Source organism: Augochlora pura, chromosome 3 (genome assembly GCF_028453695.1).
Source record: "Augochlora pura isolate Apur16 chromosome 3, APUR_v2.2.1, whole genome shotgun sequence".
Classification (NCBI taxonomy): domain Eukaryota; kingdom Metazoa; phylum Arthropoda; class Insecta; order Hymenoptera; family Halictidae; genus Augochlora; species Augochlora pura.
In genome coordinates, this window is record NC_135774.1 from 21986430 (window position 1) to 22004462 (window position 18033).

The following is an 18033-nucleotide window of genomic DNA, read 5'->3' on the forward strand; positions in this document are numbered from 1 at the left end:
CAAATAACGGCAATACAAAATGTAATTAATTAACATAATAGTTAACCAAACTTCAATGAATAACCAGTTATGTTTTGCACTGTTTTCATTTGCATTTTTAAATGTATCGATGCAGTAGATTCTCTTAAATGATTCTGTTTCCTAGGTTTCTACTTGTATGCCCTAATTTTGTCATAAATAAAGTTTTTAGGCAACCCTGCATATGCGGGAAACAGCGGCATCTCTTTTAGAGAAAACATGAAGCTCCATTTGGGATCTGTCCAGCGCCAATTAAGATAGTGGCGAAATGCTCAAACTGTTAGTCAAATTACCAATAGTCGATGTTGGTTAACAGTTTGAGCATTTTGCCACTACTCTAATTGACACTGTACGATTCCCGAATGGAACTTTATGTTTTCTCTACTGGAGACATAATAATCGTCGAGAACATATACACATACACAATGCTACTGGACGAATATGAGGTTGCAGCCTGCAATTCAGCTGCATTCGCATAGTCTTCTTGACTGTTTTTATGTTTACAATTTATCCGTAAGAGATGAAATGTTAATTGTTATATAATTAATGCAAACAATAATTAATTACGATAATGGATATTATGATAAATAGTGAGGTTGAACCAAAATATTTTGTCGTTCATAAATTTTACGGAGTAGAAACTTGTTTCTGTTGGGATGAAGATAAGGTTATAATATTCCCATACGAAAGCGACTATTCTGGGCCTTTTGAAGTACTAACAGCTCCTGCTCCAATAAAAAATATACAATGTTTCGCAGATCGAATCTTTTTTGTTTGCATTCCACAAGGTGTGTACAAACTTTCGAGAGAAAGAAAATTTGCTATTTTAATGAAAAGTGCAATTGGAATGGGTACGGATTTTTATGAAGTACTAATTCCTAGAAACAGGCACCTTTACTTGGACAATAAAAAGGATTTGTCGAGTAGATTATTGCTTCAACTTTCTCCTGAGGAAACAGATTCGAGCAAGTTATCTACTTACACAGTCAATGCAGAGAATACGACACAACAATTCATGCATACCATATCCAAAAATGATTCTAGTATAGAAAATATATGTGTTATAGCAATTGGAAAGAAAGTTTTAACGTTAACGAACGAAACTGTTCAAATAATATACAATAGCATTTATACTATCAGAGATATAATACCTGTACAAATTGATTCTAAAATTGCTGGTCTACTGTTTGTTACCAGCGGCGACAGTGTTGTTGTATTGCACTCAACAGGTGATAAACTGTCTTTTGAAAAAATTTTACTAGGTGTAAATGTGCAGACTATTTGTGCAGGCTTTAGTCTATCAACCATGGATTCATTATGGCTTGTATATTCGGATGAATCTAAATTATATTACGGAAGAAAGCAACTGTTACAGGCAGATAATGTCCAACGGTTTAGCATTGAAAACAACAGTTATCCTTGTTTGAGATATTACAATGCAGAAATAATTTTAGGTTTATCTGCAAATAAACAGTTGATGACATTTCCTATAAATGCAGTGGAGAAAGTTATATCTACAGAACAAGATACTTTTATTGGTCTCAATTTGGATATGTTGAGAGGTACAGATCTTATAATGGACAAGATTTATAAAGGAACTCAGGAAATTCATAAACTACACAATGATTTAGAAGCAGAGGAAGATAAATTGAGAAGAATAAATTTGTATGCTAACAAAGAGAAAGTACAATACTCTCCAAACATAGTGTTACACAGGGTAGCCAATTTATTCTTTTTATCTGCAACGTTTGGAGACATCTTTCCAAAAGACTGTTGGGTCATATTTAACGTGAAATTCGAAAATGAAACTGCATTTTGTATGAAAAAAGTAGAAGATCAAGAAACTATAATCAATGTTCGTATACCAGAAGATAAAATGATAAATTCGTTGCAAGTTCAAACAGATTTAATTTGTTTAAAGGAAGAAGGTCATCCTTGGTTTCTCACCAGAAACTATGTAATCTGTCCCCACCGTGAAAAGAACAGAAGAAAAAAGGCTAAAGTAGATAGGCTAGATTTTATAAATTCGAAAATAGATATTCTCAATAAATTTCTACAAGAGGGAAATATCAATATGAAAACATTGTCAGATATCAAAAGAAGTGTAAGAAGAGAATGCTTGGCTTAAAATAGCGGTTACTATAAGTACGTACGCGTGTCGAATTTACAAAGAGATCTTACTCCTCAAATTTTTAATTCTACATAAGATAATCTATTCATTTGTTTGTATCAATGTAATTAAAATATTAATTATTTTAGAATTATTTTACTTGAACTTTTTACATTCCCAACATCGTATCCCTTTTCGAGATCGTAATTTTACATTCTGTATCACACATAAATATACATAAATATGTACGAAGCACAGGATATTTTATGATTTCTCTGTGGCGGGTACCTCAACGATGCTACCTATACTGCAGCTAGAGCTTTTCTTCGACTGTTTCTGCAGATTCCTAGAACTGGTCGGTGTTCTGATGCTGCCTAATCGTGTCTGAAACGCTTGTAACGTTTTCTCCCCTTTCTTGGACCCTGTGCGTTCCGCAGAATTTCTAACATTGCCAGTGAGTCTCCTTCGCCACAGTTTTACGAAACAGACTCGAAAATTTTCTGAGAAAACGCCGTACAGCAATGGATTTACTATGGCGTTGAACTGTGCCGCGATCAGGGTCCAAACGAAATGATGGGATCTCAGGAAGAAGTCCGTGTTCTCGACTGGTCTCCTGCCGTCCACGTAGATCAACAGCATCACGGTAGTAATGGGTAACCACATGATGAGAACGCAGAGCACGTTCAGCATTAAAATTCGCACGGCCCGCAAATGCTTTTGCAATCGTATTTCTTCGTGTTGAGAAAGACTGCCGGCTCGCCCTGGTCTGGCCGCGATACTGGCGCCGGATAGTTTTCTTCCTGGCCAAGTCAGCAACGTTCCCATCACCGACAGCTCAGAATCTCTTCTACCTGTTCCACCGCTCTCCAAACCCTGCTTTCGAACGTACATGTATTTATTGGGTTTCTCTCAGGAAGGGAAGATATATGAAACCCGGTGACAGTGGGTAAGAGAGTAGTATGATGTAGCTTTGGGTCCAGATATCTAGTCATGTCAACATCAATTAGAATTACTTGAGCGATGCACGAGACGGCCCATCTGCTTCGCGAGTCGAGAATCTTCTGAAAGATCCGCTGATAATGGTAGACCAGTAAAGTCATCGGTAACAGACAAGCTAGGATGACAATCGGTATGATGAAGCACAGCGAGATGCTGACGATGTCGCTCCGCGGGAATACCAGAGTGCAGATCGTTAGCTCGTTCGCGATGTCCTGTGTATTTAAACTGTATCAATGAAAGTCCAAATAGGAAGTACTTGGCATGGTTCTATACTGCTAATGTTTCCTCGCGAGTTAAGACATGTTACGTGCTACGCAATTATTCAATGTACCTTCGACTGGAACCAAAATATCACAGGTAGAAAAATGAATGCCGCGACGATCCAGGTGACGAGACTAGCCGCTAGAACCCGGGACCTGGTTAAAACGCTTCTATAAGGAGCTACTGCTAAACACCGATGCCTATCCATCGATATGAACGTTAATGTCCACAGAAGCACAAAGCCACAAACAAACTATAACGAGTAAAAGCCGTTAAATGATTATCCAGATGGGAAATCCATGAGGGGGAGGGAAGGGAGGTATACCTGCGTGTAAGGTAGCAGCTTGCAAATCGTTTCCCCGAGTCGCCAGGATTGCGTTAGTCTGGTATAGGCGATTGCCGGAACACCGACACTGAAGAGAAGATCTGCGGCTGCCAAGTTCACCAAGCACAAGTTCGTCGGTGTTCTCATTTCTCTGTATCCGAGTATGCAGCCGGCTATTCCCAAGTTCCCAGCAACTGCTAAGACAAAGCTAACTGCTAATATCACCACCTAGAAATACGCAAAGATTTCTTGTTTGTTTCTTTTCTCTTGCTCTTCTTTTTCCATTCGAACGAATAACAAAGGAATTGAAAAAAGACGTCGCGACGTCGGCTCCGCATGGTTTTGTGGAAGCTTATTTGGTATAGAAAAATTGGGACACTGTTCCCCCCGGCATTGTTCCCTTTTGGTCTAACGACGTGGATGCGCTCTCTTTACCAGACTCGACAAGCTACTAATTAGCCCGCTAACCTGATAATTTTTTGACCATAGTTCTCTCTACTTAGAGGACTGTCTCAAATAGGAAACGCTTGCGCTTTCGCTGCAATAACGGCGTCAGCATTTAATTCAAACGTTAGAAGATAACGCGGGTGTCGGGGGACGTTCAGAAATTGTTCGATACAAACAATTAGGACGATTGACAACTAGTACGAGCCGAGACGATTGAATCGGGTTCGTTACCTCGACGGTGCTAGCTCTTGTACGGTTCCCAAACTGACTGTAGTAGGTGAAATAGTATCGTGGTCCCCATTCTTCGTCTTCTCCCCAAAGGTAAGACGAGTTCATCTTCGAATCACCGATCTTCTTCGCCGATGCCCGAGCAACGCGGGGCTCGATTCATTTTCCGTAATTGCTTCGTTTTTCTTCGCTCGTGATGGTACGCGTTTATTCAGGCGTACAATTCGGTGTCTCGTTCCTTTCGCTGCTAGCAAGGACCCGGTATTGCTTGATGCACGCTCAAACGACGACGAGAATTTCTATTCTTCGACATCAGACTTTATCGATGCTATCCGTGGAGCGTGTCCGGTTGATAGTACTCTTATCGAGTGTCTGTAACTGGCGAATCGTTTAATGCAATTTAACTTCTGAACAACCAAGTTATGATCTATTAGAGCAGTTAGTTTACGGTCGACTGTATCACTTCATCGCGATCGCGGATATCCGCGCCGCGATCAACAAACGATTATGTTATTGTCTCCAGCGTTATGTTTTTGACTTTAACGAATAAATAACATTCGGCTAGAGAAATTAAGGTGGTTGAGTATCACGGGAATGAAGCTCGGCTTTCCGTATTTAGGTCGAAGATTGCGGATCGTAGGAGATTGAAAATAATTGGAAACGAAATTACCGCCGCGCGGGTGGTCCAGCCTCCCAACTAGACAAGTACGTACATTTTCGGGGAAATCAAGCACATGGATCGATATATCGAGTGGTAATTATCATAGCTGAGAGATTCTTAGGTAGATACGTCCGATCCGGAACGCGATAAGAGTAATCTCTTATTATATCATCCACGCTCGAATCTCTCTTTTGTTCAGTGTTAGTGTCGGCAACGGGCCATCAACAAATATTTAATCCAGTTGTGTACGGGGGGAGGGGGGTGGGGGTGAACTACCCCTCTTTTTATTCCCTGTTATAAGTCGAGGAACACCAACTTACCAAAGAATCTTTTTTGTCGAATAACCTTCGCCGGTTCAGCCTTTGGAATCGACGTAAACAATTCCTTTGTCCCGTATTCCCTACTATTTTTATCGAGGCAGGGGTAGCAACACGATCCCGGAGCTCGGGAAAATATTTACGAGAATTTTATGGCTCGAACAAGATTAACACCTTCGTTAGATTTAAAAAAAGCGATGAGACGCCCTCCGTATTCCATGTTGTCAGCCCACGAAATATCTCCTATTCTTTTAGAAACCACACTCGTCCTAATACTCGGGTTCCCCCTTCGAAAGCTTTGATTACATTATGTATTGTTATTATATTGTGTCATAATTTCTTGATTCATAAATGGTAATTTTTGAAGTTTTTGTGTTGAAGCAGTTGGACCAAAAGAATAATTTCTGTTTCATTTACGGAGATTTCAAGTTCGTTTTTTTGAAAAGCAAGAACAAAATATTCGAATTCAAACGGTAGGAGGTAGCAGCAGCCTTTCCTCCACAAATATTCACCTTGGATGTCGCGCAATTATCTGCCCGCGCGACTTTCCTCGAAGAACCCTAGACAACGGTGTAGATGCAATTAATTGGATTGCTCTTGCACGCGCACGAGAACATCCAACAACATCGAACAACAACTCATCACCGATGCTTGCGGTACAACTGATTCACTTCTGCGAATTGTGTCCGGCGGTTCCGCGGCGCGTCACGTGTCACCACGTGAACTTTCATCGTTTAATAAATGATTTTGTCGCGGTTCCGTTCGTGCGACGATATCGTCGTGTTGACCCAGATCCAATCTTCGGATCATAAATAGTACGAATTCAATTATTGCTTATAACGATCACAAACAATTAGTTTTCTTTTTCTCCTTTCTAAGCACTAGATGAATTTCACTTTCTATACTTCTGCTTTCAGTTGACTTAATCTTTTCTCTTGTCTTCTATGTCTTTTCTTGCCGTTCTTTTTATTATATCATAAAAACATATTGTTACTAGTATTATTGTAACTGCGAGAAAACGATAAAGGAACAAGACGTACCTTTTTAAATGATGCGGCGGTAATCTGGTAGTATCAGAATGAAATGATAGTAGATGGACGAACCATAACAATTGAATATTAGTCTCACGTTTTCACCACACTGTAAAAAGAAGAAATTCGGGGTTGCACTAATGATTGGATAATTTTGACCGCGTTAGTGTATCGCGAGGATAATAATGGCATAGAATGAAACGGCGAGGAACGGGCAAACCGTGGCGGCCCCTGCGGATGCTACCCGCCGACTGGTCCGCATTGAAGAGCTATCAGCTATCAGGAGCCACGTTGTGCGGTCCTCTTATTATGCGCGTCTGTTGAGAACGCGTGTTCACGCTCATTTGCAGCGAATACAAGCTAAATTGATAGCGGAACAACAATGTGCGTTGTTATATATATATATATATATATATATATATATATATATATTATATTCAATAAAAAATAATTATCGTTTTTATGTTTACCTCAGCACGAAATATTCGAACTAAATATTTTATCTATCAACCCGACAGACATTCAAAATCAAAAATCTATGATATCAATCAATTTCTCAATCGCAATATTAATTTTATTCGTAAACCAACAAATTATCTCGAAAAATATAGTATAATCATTCCTACGAGTTGTTATCGAAAGAAAATGAAAAAAAAAAGATTTAGTCAAAGGTTCAACAAAAAGCATCCCCTGAAAACGAAATTGTACTTTATATTTTGTGAATACAATAATACGTTGATAAATATTTCACTCTGTTTTTTTTTTCAAATGTACATTTTTATCGACATATATTGATTTTGAAATTAATCACGACGAACAAGTAATAATTGTCGAGAGTATGTGCAAGAGCTTTATAATAATCGGATACCAGTAGGGATTACCGAATTTCTGGCACTGGTGTGGCTTCATCTTTCCGTTAACAAATTGCAATTCCTAGTGGAATCGCAGGTACTTGCCGCGATATTGAGAAGTTTATTACAATTCTCGTGTGAATAAACTCACTATTAAGAAAAAGATATTGGTGTAAGCACCGTATAACTGTAGAATTTCATGCAGAAGCCTGATAAATTTATGTCGAATTGATCGCATTGTAAATACAATGCAAAATGATTTCACTATTTTTTCTTTTTGCTCTATTTTTTTTTTCTTATTTGTTAAAACTTTCACAGCAAAACAAAGTATTGGTTATGAGAGACGAATAAACACTTTACGAATATATGTGGCTAAAGATAATATGCACAAATTATGAAAAACCATAAATATAAATGATTCGCAACAAATACAATAAATGGTTTAAAAACGAATTCTAATAACTACGTGAACTATAAAAATACTGCATATAACATCCATTGTAAATTAACAACAAAAACGATAATAGATACCCGAAGAAAAGTAAACTATATAAAAAATAATAAATGCTACGAATAGGCGACAACTGGTTATTGCGCCTCTATTGCAGTTTGAAGTTTCGCATTGTTCAATCGAATTACACCGGTAGCATGCCGATTACTTTAAGCGAAATACGTCCAAACGAATGTATTTTCAATCTATATACTATAAATTATATCGTACTCGACGAAACACTCCACAAAGGTACAATAGACATGTAAATGTACTTATTTACGTAAAATCGTTCAAATGATAAACACAGTTGTATAAAATAAAATCTGAACGATTTTGTACAATGTATGTTGATCTAAAATCGGTATATATTAAATTTGTGTGTATATATGTATGTATATGTAAATGTGTATATACATTGATACATACATATATCTTAAGCAGTTATGTATACAATAACTCTAATTTTTAAGGTTTGAAATTAAATTCTCGTTGCCTTTTTCTGTTTTCCAAACAATTGATACTTGTATAATGATACGCTACCGAATTGAGTTCGTTTCAAATTTTAAATTTTTTTTAAAGAAATAGTTTAAAACAAACATCGAAACAACAATGTGTACGTATAAAAAATATGGCAGTAACAGTCTAAGTATTAAATTTTAAATGAAAACAACGATAAGCCGCAATGATTTCGAAGTGAAAACTGTAAATTCTCGCCACTATATGCTAATATGTAAACCTATTTGTTGAACCGGCTCTATGTTGCTTACGCATTAAGTACGCTAGTTGATTCTTTCCGTAAAAAATTCAACGACAGATTCTCATTTTCTCATTATCTTGTTACTTCGTAGATTTAACAGCTTATCAGATAATTATTATCTCTTTGTTAGGGATACTCTGAAACTCGGAAAAATCTCTATTCGTACTTATTTCACCTATTTCGAACACAGGATATGTACAGATGTTGATCGTCATTACATGTATATGTATGTCATTCGTAGACTGCAGATTTTTTACGTTTATGGCAAAAATGAACATGTAAAATACAAAACGGTAAAAAACATAAAAAAAAAACTAAAGAATCATGATGAAAAAGTAGCAATTGTCTATTTAAAAACAGACTCATAATCGATGTAAAAAATTTACACTTTGCAGTCAGATCCGCAGTCTAGTCACGTGTGTGTATAAATCTAATACCAATAATAAGTATTATATAGTGGAACGATCTTTTCATTTGACACAGCAATTCAGAAAAATAAAGGCATATGTATCGTTAGAATATCGAACTTGTTGAAATTTTCTATTCTTCTACCGTTTAGGGGGATTGTACCGTTGCGTCATTGTCACGTAACAACACTATTCCTTTGAAATATACGATCGTATTTTTACAATACACTGTGCACGAGTATATCTCCTATGTATTATAGTATAATAAATATCACGTGTTGCATGAAAGAGTTATGACGAATGAAGGAATCTGCCTCGAATCAACAACATTTATAATAAACTGACTGTGCCATTGTCGTAAGAATGCAAGAGTATTAAATCGAACATATATAAGATGGAACCCATTCTAGAAAATTATATATTCGCCTTCTATTAAAGTGCATTTCATTGCAGACGATTTTATAACTCGTTAAGGCACTCAATAGAAATACAATCAATTTTCGTAGTAATACTATACCGAGGATCTTTTTACAATTGATTAATAAGAGGGATTCGTTTCTATTCACACTATTCACATTCGTATCGAGGATACGACGTAAACAAGTTGACGAAACTTAACAAAAAACAAAAGGTAAAGAAACACACAACTTTAAAGCCCCCTTTATATTTATGCGATAGACTTTAAATAATGAGTTTTGTACTCCCACTTGGTGAACGCTCGATGTGCTTTTACCGAATACGTTTGCTCTCTCTCCCATCTCTCGCTCTTTCTTCCCCTTCGCGATAACAAGTAATCTAACAATCTCGATTGTATTTGCCCGGTAATCCTTCAAATTCTTTCAAATCCTTGAGAAATCTTTTTTCCACGTTACGATAAAAATATAATGTTGCGCAATATGCAAACACACGATTCTCATAAAATGTTATGTAAACGTGTACTTCATTGTCGAAAATGAAATGCACATTTCAGAAGTTCGGTTTCTTTTTCTTTTCGAAGATCTCAACATAGCAAAAAACGAAATGATATTTACAAATCCTAAATAAAAATCATTGGAAAATAAAAATACAGAAAGAAACACGAAGTCTCTCAATGAGTACGTTGTTATTATGATAAACGTTCCGGAAGAAAAAGAAAAAGAAGAATTATGCATTTAAACGCAATATCTGAATGGAAACAAGAAGATAATCGATTGATAGTGAATTCACGTTTTGATTACGTATTCCGTTATTTACGTAGACTACAATATGAAGGATGCGTTTGAAAATTTGGCAATTTTCCCTGAGCGTACTAACTCGATAGAACTAGAATGTCGCGAACAGTCTCTGAATCAACTATTTCGAAATTAAAACTCGCATGATCAGATATATATCGATTTGTTTGGCGATAAATATTTAAGTGATTTGTTAAGTACCTAATGCCATCGTGATAGCATTGTATGTCATAGAGGTTTTTCCTGCTCTTCGTTGTTTGATAGTTTTCTGTTGACAAGCGTCGACGCGTTTAAACATCATCGACTATTCTCTGAACGTTAAGAGTCCTCTTGCTTTGGCAGGAGATTCGTTCTTTCTTCTTCCTCCTCGAGCAATTTCTTTGCAGACATTACTCTGTTTACTTCTCGACATGCAAGCATTTCCATGTCCAAGTCCAATTTGCTTGGAGTTTGGATGGGACTTGTCACCGAGGTTGCCTATAACGTGGCATGCACAATAAATAACACCATTGACTGGAATCAGTTGGAGAAACTGAAATCGTATATAATACCTTTGTCGGCGAATTTTTCAGTTTCCCGTTGTGGTCGCTGTACGATGAAACAAATTTCGAATGTGTAACCGGGCTGGCGCTAACGGGGGCGGGCGAAGTTGGGGCTGTTGCGCTATGAACAGGAGATTGCATGGTTTCTTTTTCTTTTTTTGGTTCCTTTTCTTTATCGATTGGCAACACCGGAGATTCTAGCACACTGCGATCATCCTCGTCCAAAGAATGTAACAACTAAAAAAATTAGAAATTGTGAGAATGTTTGCACGATTAAGTCTTCTCCTACTTTGACGCTCTAATTACACGACAATCTTTAGAAATTTTTCAAGCGAGAGTTATTAAATACTGTAATTGGAAGCTTGAATTATGCTTATTAACTACATACAAGAAATGTAATCAATCTTTTTTGAAGTTTTACATTTAGGCAGCAAAGAATCGTTTTTACAACACACGAAACTAGGAGGACTCCTTAAATGATTCGTTAAATTTTGTAAATGATCCGCATTATAATCAACCTTTTCAACTTCGTCGTCAAATTGCTCATGACCGGGTAACGGATCTTTTTGGCTTTTTTCCAGAAGCGTAGCTCGTTTCGCAGCCAAATAAAGAGATCTCTTGATTTTAACGTAAAACACTTCCGTTACTGCCCGTACTGTATAATCAGGGACGAACGTGTATCGTAACATGGAGTCCAAGTTGATGGACTGTATGCTTCCCACAGCTTGTGGATTCGAAGTAGTAGGAGATTCAGCTAAAAAGACAACGGATAAAAATGAGAAAAGAAATGGGTAATAATCTTAATACATAAAGAAAACTATAGCAACTTGAAGTCTTACCAACTCCTATATTCACAGTAAGCGCTTGAGAACCAAAATATGTGAATGGACCACTTTCGAACATCATATTCTCCTTGCCGACTGTAACTTCAACTCGACCTTCCAAAATCAAAACAAAATAGTCGACTGCTTTTCCTTGTTGGTAAATTACTGCTGCTGGATCGTGTCTCGCTTTTTCACGCGATTTCACTTTGATATGATAAATAATGTCTTGTTTAAGCAAACGACGCAAAATAGTTTCCGATATTGTATCGGATTTAAATGCATCTACAGCTGTGAATTATATATTACACTCAGATGTATCTTAAGAGTATTCTAACAGATTTTTATATAAATCTCATATTTTCTTAAATCAAAACACTTCTTCCTACTTGTGGATAAATACTGAAACATGGCCAATGTCAACTGCGGTGATATATGAATTCGTTGATTCTCTTTCTTCTCCGCGAACACGGTGAAGTCTTGTACTTTATGCTTAGCTTGCCTTCTACGTTTAGTTTTGTTATCCGCTGTAAAAAATCAGATTTAATGATAATTCCATTTAAAATCTATCCATGCATTTATAAACAAATCGAAAAATCTTACTGAAGACGTCTGTTTCATCCATAATCTCAGCTTGAATCAGTTCTTCTATGACATCCTCCAATGTAACTAATCCTATCACCTCGTAAAACGGATCTCCTTCGCCTTCATTATTTACTCTTTGAACGAACGCCATATGTCCTTTATTACCTGACACGACACGTATAATTTTATTGCCCGTCCGCATCTAACGACAAGTACATTATTATTCTATTTAAGGTATTTACCTTCTTTAAATTGCTTGAACATTATGTCCAACGTGACATCTTCGAAAATAAAATTACATTGATTTTTATAAAACTGACATAAGGTTTTAAGCGGCATGTTATCATCTGGATCAACGAACGCAAGATCTTTAATATAAAGCATTGTTACTATATTCGTTCTTGTCCCTTCAAATACTGGTATCCGTGAGAAACCTAAAATGATCAGTAAGTGCTAGGAATATTAATTTCAACGATAATAAAAATAATTTATATAAATGCATACCAGTCTTCATAATTTCTGACACCGTTTCAAAATCTAAGACCGCGTTGTAATTTAACATGTAGACATCTTCGATTTTTGTCATTACATCCGCAACAATTTTTTTCCGTAATTCTAAAGCGCCGGCGATGATGTTCACTTCGTCTTTTTCCAAATCATTATAGCCTGTTGTGACCTAAAAGTAATTGCTACTGACATAATTACGATTCCACGTGAATTGATATCAAATCTTTAACAGTGTTTTTACATTAAATAAGTAGAGCACTCGGTAAAGGGTATGGGATATTAATTACACGGCTTACATCTTTTTCGTACTCGCGCATACATACACGTACATACACAGATACGTGTATCATATAGAAGTACATTTTTACGATAAGTTCAGCTTGAATTAGCACAGTATAAATATGTAAAGTTATCTTATTTAAGTTTCACATTGATAAGTAATCTAACATGTACTCTGTAGAATGTGAAAACTTCAAGCAAACGTCAGTAGATCTATATCTTACCTACATATGATTGAATTTGGTTGTTAGTATAATTATCTGCCCTATCCATGCTCATTCTGATAAGATCCGTAAGAGTAAAAAGTTTGGAAAGGCGTTTGATAATGTATACTTCAAATTACAATCGGAGAAAACTATATTAAATACATATTGTAAGAATAATCTAATGTATCTATAATGAAGTTTTTTTTCTCTCACCCTTACTAGTTCCTTCAACCGTTCACGATTATACACATTGCCAATTTCTTCACCCAGAAGAACATCTAAAAGCTTACTGATAGGATAACTCAATGGAAATGTTATTATCATAGTCAATTTTGTTACATAGATTGTTTTAGCTCCTATACATAGTCCATGTCTACTGCAAATAGCCTGAAAGTACACGTTTATAATGTAACTGTGCAATAGCATTAATCTTTCTCTTAAACACGTAGTTTATTGAGTAATAGAATCAAAGATGTTTACATACTTGTGGCGAAATTTCACCAATAATTACGATAGCTAAGGTGGAGCAGATAACAGCAACTAATCCAGATGTCAAATCATCTAGCAAAATAGTGAATATCGAATTCACCAGAACGTTTGAGAACAAAATTGAGCATAACAAATAATTTCCATGATTCCTTACTGGTTGTATAGTCCTTGCATATTGTTTTTCCTTTAATATGAATTATTTTATTTTGACAAAGTCATAATATAGAATAAAATAGTAGAATAAGGTAAATAGAAGCACCTTTTCAGTTCCAGTGTTACAAAGTATTTTTAGTTCAGTTCTATCCATTGCCATTAATCCCAAATTCAAACCAGAAAAGAGAGCAGAAAAACTAAGACACGTGAGGATAATTACAATACTGAGCCAAAGTGGTAAAAATTTTTTATATGTATGAATCTGTAAATGGTAATTACCAATATGTTTAATAAAATATAATTATTGTTTACCTTAATCTCACAATATATATATACTTACAGTGCTCCATGTATGTGTACCTTGATGTTTGAAGAGTACAAGTTCCGAAGCATCCCTTCCGTACACTGGTTGTTTTATACATACATAAAATGGTGAACCAAGTGGCAATACCACATCTACAGTTGCAGTATTATTGTTTACATTTCTCACCTGCATTAATAAAAAAAACCTTATGTCCATATAAATAGGATGAACCAGTAAGTAGCATTAGTAAATATTTACCGGGAATTCATTGCTTTTGATTTTATCACAAATGGTACCCCATTTTGCTGGTTCATCCGTAAAAGTGACTAATATATCTTCTGTGATACCAATACCAAATAGTCTTATTACAACTTTACTCCCAGCTAATATTTCTGGAATTCCATCCGCACTATAACTAGGATCCTTATCAGCTGTTTCTATTCTTATTCCCTGAATTACTGGCACTATATGGGGTTCTTCATGATCACCATTAAGAGGTGAAAATTGTTGACGACGTGCGCGAAAATGTTTCCTGAAAACAAAACACAATTTTGCAATAAATCATGAAATATGTTTTACTCCTGTCTACTTAACACATCCATTGATTATTTTTTTATTTAAAATAAGTCTAGTTTTATTTTATTTATCGAGTGTAATTATTTAGGTCAAGGATTCTAGTCTCCAATGAGATGTAGGTATAAATACAGTAAAAGCATGTTTTACTTCCATTGCAATCAAATTTGTTTACTTTACTTTAGAATTCCATATGAATGCTAAATATAGTTTCCAATATTGCTATTCTTTCATATTTATGTAGCAAGATAAATCACACATGGAACTAGTTTTTTGTCTATCATACAGTATTATAAAATTGCCCAACACTTAATATACAATATGAGATTGTAATAGGGTAGGATAAAATCCTTGCCGTCGGTAATATCGGTATTTTCATACACTTAAAAAATTGTGCCATGTCATAAGACGGATATCTATTATTAGTGAAGGAAGAGCAATTTCTCCGACAATGTTCAGTAAAAGATAAATCATCGATCATTTAAAACTTACACCAATCCTAACGGAGAAGTGATAGCAAAGTTGCTTCCAAGATTGGTCCATGTTTCACCGAACCTGGTGACGATTCTTAGACAGAAATAGATCGTGGTAACCTTAAAAGTAGGAACTTGGTCAAATTTATACACTGCACGATTGCCATTCGGCGCGATCCAAACGGCGCGCAATCTATTCTTCGGGTTTGGATCACAATTGTCGGGTGTGGGAGACCAGCACAAAGAAATGTTGCTCTCGAGGCCGGTGCCAAGAACTTCGACAAGGAAATCGGAACTATTCGACGAGTATTTCCGTATATCAGATCGTTCCCTGTCCAAAATATTCACTGATTTCACATTTTGAGTACCGATTACTTTCACTCCTATAAATGCGTTGGCATATGCTAGATTGAATATTGTAAAAACAAGTAATAAAAGAGCTGCCGGTGTGCCTGAACGGTCAACATGTTGCGCCATCATGCGACAAGTGCACCGTGACAACTTCACACTGTCGTTAGTTAGTGGTCTATTTATAATCTCGGATTCTCGTATTGCGCCTGCGTATTGCTTCGATTACATCTACATCACACCGACATCACACCATCATTCGTTGAGCACGCTATCGCATCTTACCCTGAGAAAGTGGGGGGAGGACATTACTCAAATTCGGATATGCATACATTCACCTTCCGCTATACTGCTATATATATATGTATACACACCACCATAGAAGAGCCGTGATGAGTCAAACTACTATTAATTCCTTTCCCAAAGGAATTACGTTATTCTCATTGATATCAAAAACAGTCTTTTATATAAAACAATTTATCTACAATTAAAATCTTTATATATACAATACTTATTATCTTCACTAAATCTGTTAAACTGTATTCAGATGTATTTTCATCTAATATTTATTAATTCTCGATAAATGTATTTAACATATCGATAAATATCTACGAAATTATAACTCTGCATTTATCACATTCATCTTATTTTTACATCGAAGAGGAAAAGGTCATACAAGCTACAAATAAAATAAATGTAGAATGTGTTTAAATATGCAGTCATTCACATAGATCGTTATTTTTCATTATCGATACGTAAAAGTTGAGTTTTGTTACTTTGTTAGATAATATATGTGCACACACACACACACATACCTCCATATGCATATTGCCTACACTTCTATAGGTTGTACGAAGAGAATCACCATTCGCCAGTTTAGGCGCGAATGGCGCGAATTTCTTAATAACTGTCGCATAACTTGTAATTTGTATGCGTATTCAAAATAACTACTTATTAAATTTCAACAGGTGTTATGTGTATTAATATTAATGTTATATTAAAATTACATAGTTAAGTTTTATCTAATTTGTGCACGACATTATATTATTCTTCCGGCAAACAGGTTATATTGACGTTTGACATGTAAACATTGAACCTGCATCACAGTAGTTAATTGAGATTTTTATATATTTTGATATCAATTTTAACTATGGAAGGAGAAATAGTTAGAATTATTAAGAAATTCAAATTCGAAGAGTTAGAATTGGCAGTAATGCCCATTTTTCCAGAAGTTACTTGGGACAATATAAAGTCTGAGTTAGTTAAATGTCACAACAGGTTTACTTCGGTGAATGTAGCTCAATTGATCAAAATAGCTATAATTGTAAGTATATATGTTGTATTTAAATTTATTGACATATATACATTGTGTGTAATGAATATTTAAATATATAGTTCTGTATTTTTGCAACAGAACAACAACATAAGGAGAAAAGATTTAGAAGACCGTCTATCAATGTTAAAATTAATTGGTAAAATCTGTTTTTTAATTATACCTCTTAATTGTTTGTGTACTATTATTAATAGTTAAACATTTCAGATATAAGTTGGCACAATAATCGGAAACTATGGTACAGTCATTTATTAAAAGGATCTATACAGTCTAAGGATGAATTCCTGCACAAAAAAATTCAAGCTAAACTAAAAGATAATTTTGTTCCATTAAATTTGAAAATAGATGTAAAAATATATGCGCATAATAACATTACATATATTTCTCTGAATGAACAAAAACGTAAAGGCAACAAATTAAAGAGTCGACTTGGACTACCTCTTTTTTTTGCTGTATTCACGGGCCAAAAATATTTTTTCATTAGCAGAAAGAATGTTTCCCCAGATGTTTTACAAGCAATAGCAGCAAGTATAGGATATGAAAAGAGTAAACAAATTAAATTGATGGGTAAAGATTTAAAATCACTGAGCAAGATGTGTATGAACAGGAGGAAAGGAGTACAAAATACAGAAAACATTAATAAAATTGTGAAGTATAATAATTTTAGTCCAGAGAAAAAGTAATTTCTATTGAAAAAACCTATAGGAAGAATATAACTTTTTTATTGTGTGTAGTAATAGTCTTATTGCTTTTGTATATTTTTTTTTAGATCTACTGGTATAAATTTTACTGGAAACAAACAACGCAAAAGATATGCAGAAGAATGTTTTGGTGATGATCCTGCTATTATGGAAGTTTTTGTTGTAAATGCTACAAGCAACATTGTTATGGACGAAGATGAATCCACAGATTTATCAAATGAAACTCTGAGTATTACGTTAGTAATATTTTTAAAATTATTATATATTTTTAACACTCTGTATCACCGAGTAAATGTAATTTATACGTATTTCAGTTGTGAATATCATAGTCCTAACGTTGCTGCCTTTTTAACAAAATTAATAGAACAACGAGTAGTTACTACACCTGTACCACATTATATATTAAATCTGATGACTTTAGGTAAAAATGAAGTGACAATTGTAAATAATTGATGATTTAAAATAATTGACTATATCGAATAATATATACCGACTATTCTCTGTTTAAATAATATGTAATATTAATATTTTAATTACGAATTTGTTTTAATAAAAAAAATGTAAGGAAAATAAAAAATCTTTTATTTTATTTTATTTTAAAAT

General features: G+C 35.0%; 4 protein-coding genes across 8 annotated transcripts; 2 read left to right on the forward strand and 2 right to left on the reverse strand.

Annotated features, from left to right (window-relative positions):
• Positions 1-637: 637 nt before the first annotated feature.
• On the forward strand, positions 638-2249 carry LOC144467885 (uncharacterized). Its single transcript, XM_078176869.1, has 2 exons — positions 638-806; positions 907-2249. The coding sequence occupies exons 1-2, from the start codon at positions 766-768 to the stop codon at positions 2144-2146; spliced, it is 1281 nt and encodes a 426-aa protein (XP_078032995.1). The 5' UTR covers positions 638-765; the 3' UTR covers positions 2147-2249.
• Positions 2222-6488, reverse strand: LOC144467886 (free fatty acid receptor 4-like). 4 transcript variants are annotated; one of them, XM_078176870.1, is made up of 6 exons: positions 6407-6488; positions 4392-4766; positions 3714-3941; positions 3459-3641; positions 3142-3339; positions 2224-3004 (listed from the first exon to the last, which is right to left on the reverse strand). In XM_078176870.1, exons 2-6 carry the CDS (start codon positions 4494-4496, stop codon positions 2393-2395), a joined length of 1326 nt encoding a protein of 441 aa, XP_078032996.1. In that variant the 5' UTR covers positions 4497-4766; positions 6407-6488; the 3' UTR covers positions 2224-2392. The 4 variants fall into 4 exon arrangements, with proteins under 4 accessions (XP_078032999.1, XP_078032996.1, XP_078032997.1 ...); XM_078176871.1 differs by lacking the exon at positions 6407-6488 and adding an exon at positions 5370-5627; XM_078176872.1 differs by having other exon boundaries at positions 2229-3001.
• Positions 6489-7040: 552 nt separating this feature from the next.
• Uex (metal transporter uex) lies at positions 7041-15678 on the reverse strand. The gene is made up of 14 exons (XM_078197516.1): positions 15068-15678; positions 14261-14534; positions 14039-14188; positions 13805-13960; positions 13541-13729; positions 13270-13443; positions 12569-12740; positions 12307-12498; positions 12083-12229; positions 11869-12006; positions 11498-11770; positions 11177-11412; positions 10668-10895; positions 7041-10593 (listed from the first exon to the last, which is right to left on the reverse strand). Exons 1-14 carry the CDS (start codon positions 15526-15528, stop codon positions 10435-10437), a joined length of 2949 nt encoding a protein of 982 aa, XP_078053642.1. The 5' UTR covers positions 15529-15678; the 3' UTR covers positions 7041-10434.
• Positions 15679-15932: 254 nt separating this feature from the next.
• LOC144479042 (uncharacterized) lies at positions 15933-17984 on the forward strand. 2 transcript variants are annotated; one of them, XM_078197518.1, is made up of 6 exons: positions 15933-16364; positions 16460-16720; positions 16811-16868; positions 16937-17408; positions 17499-17666; positions 17745-17984. In XM_078197518.1, the coding sequence occupies exons 2-6, from the start codon at positions 16547-16549 to the stop codon at positions 17881-17883; spliced, it is 1011 nt and encodes a 336-aa protein (XP_078053644.1). In that variant the 5' UTR covers positions 15933-16364; positions 16460-16546; the 3' UTR covers positions 17884-17984. The 2 variants fall into 2 exon arrangements, with proteins under 2 accessions (XP_078053644.1, XP_078053643.1); XM_078197517.1 differs by having other exon boundaries at positions 15933-16720.
• The last annotated feature ends 49 nt before the right edge of the window (positions 17985-18033 follow it).

Coding starts and splice junctions, on each gene's coding strand:
- LOC144467885 (XM_078176869.1), top strand. CDS start 766: ATGTTTCGCAGATCGAATCTTTTTTGTTTGCATTCCACAAG. Junction 807..906: donor TTTTGTTTGCATTCCACAAG/GTGTGTACAAAC, acceptor TCCTAGAAACAG/GCACCTTTACTTGGACAATA.
- LOC144479042 (XM_078197517.1), top strand. CDS start 16,547: ATGGAAGGAGAAATAGTTAGAATTATTAAGAAATTCAAATTCGAAGAG. Junction 16,721..16,810: donor TGATCAAAATAGCTATAATT/GTAAGTATATAT, acceptor TTTTTGCAACAG/AACAACAACATAAGGAGAAA. Junction 16,869..16,936: donor ATCAATGTTAAAATTAATTG/GTAAAATCTGTT, acceptor TAAACATTTCAG/ATATAAGTTGGCACAATAAT.
- Uex (XM_078197516.1), bottom strand. CDS start 15,528: ATGATGGCGCAACATGTTGACCGTTCAGGCACACCGGCAGCTCTTTTA. Junction 13,730..13,804: donor GTAACACTGGAACTGAAAAG/GTGCTTCTATTT, acceptor TTCATATTAAAG/GAAAAACAATATGCAAGGAC. Junction 12,007..12,082: donor GGATGAAACAGACGTCTTCA/GTAAGATTTTTC, acceptor GATTTTTTACAG/CGGATAACAAAACTAAACGT.
- LOC144467886 (XM_078176870.1), bottom strand. CDS start 4,496: ATGAACTCGTCTTACCTTTGGGGAGAAGACGAAGAATGGGGACCACGA. Junction 3,942..4,391: donor CAAGAGCTAGCACCGTCGAG/GTAACGAACCCG, acceptor GCGTATTTCTAG/GTGGTGATATTAGCAGTTAG. Junction 3,005..3,141: donor CCGTCTCGTGCATCGCTCAA/GTAATTCTAATT, acceptor TACGTTCGAAAG/CAGGGTTTGGAGAGCGGTGG.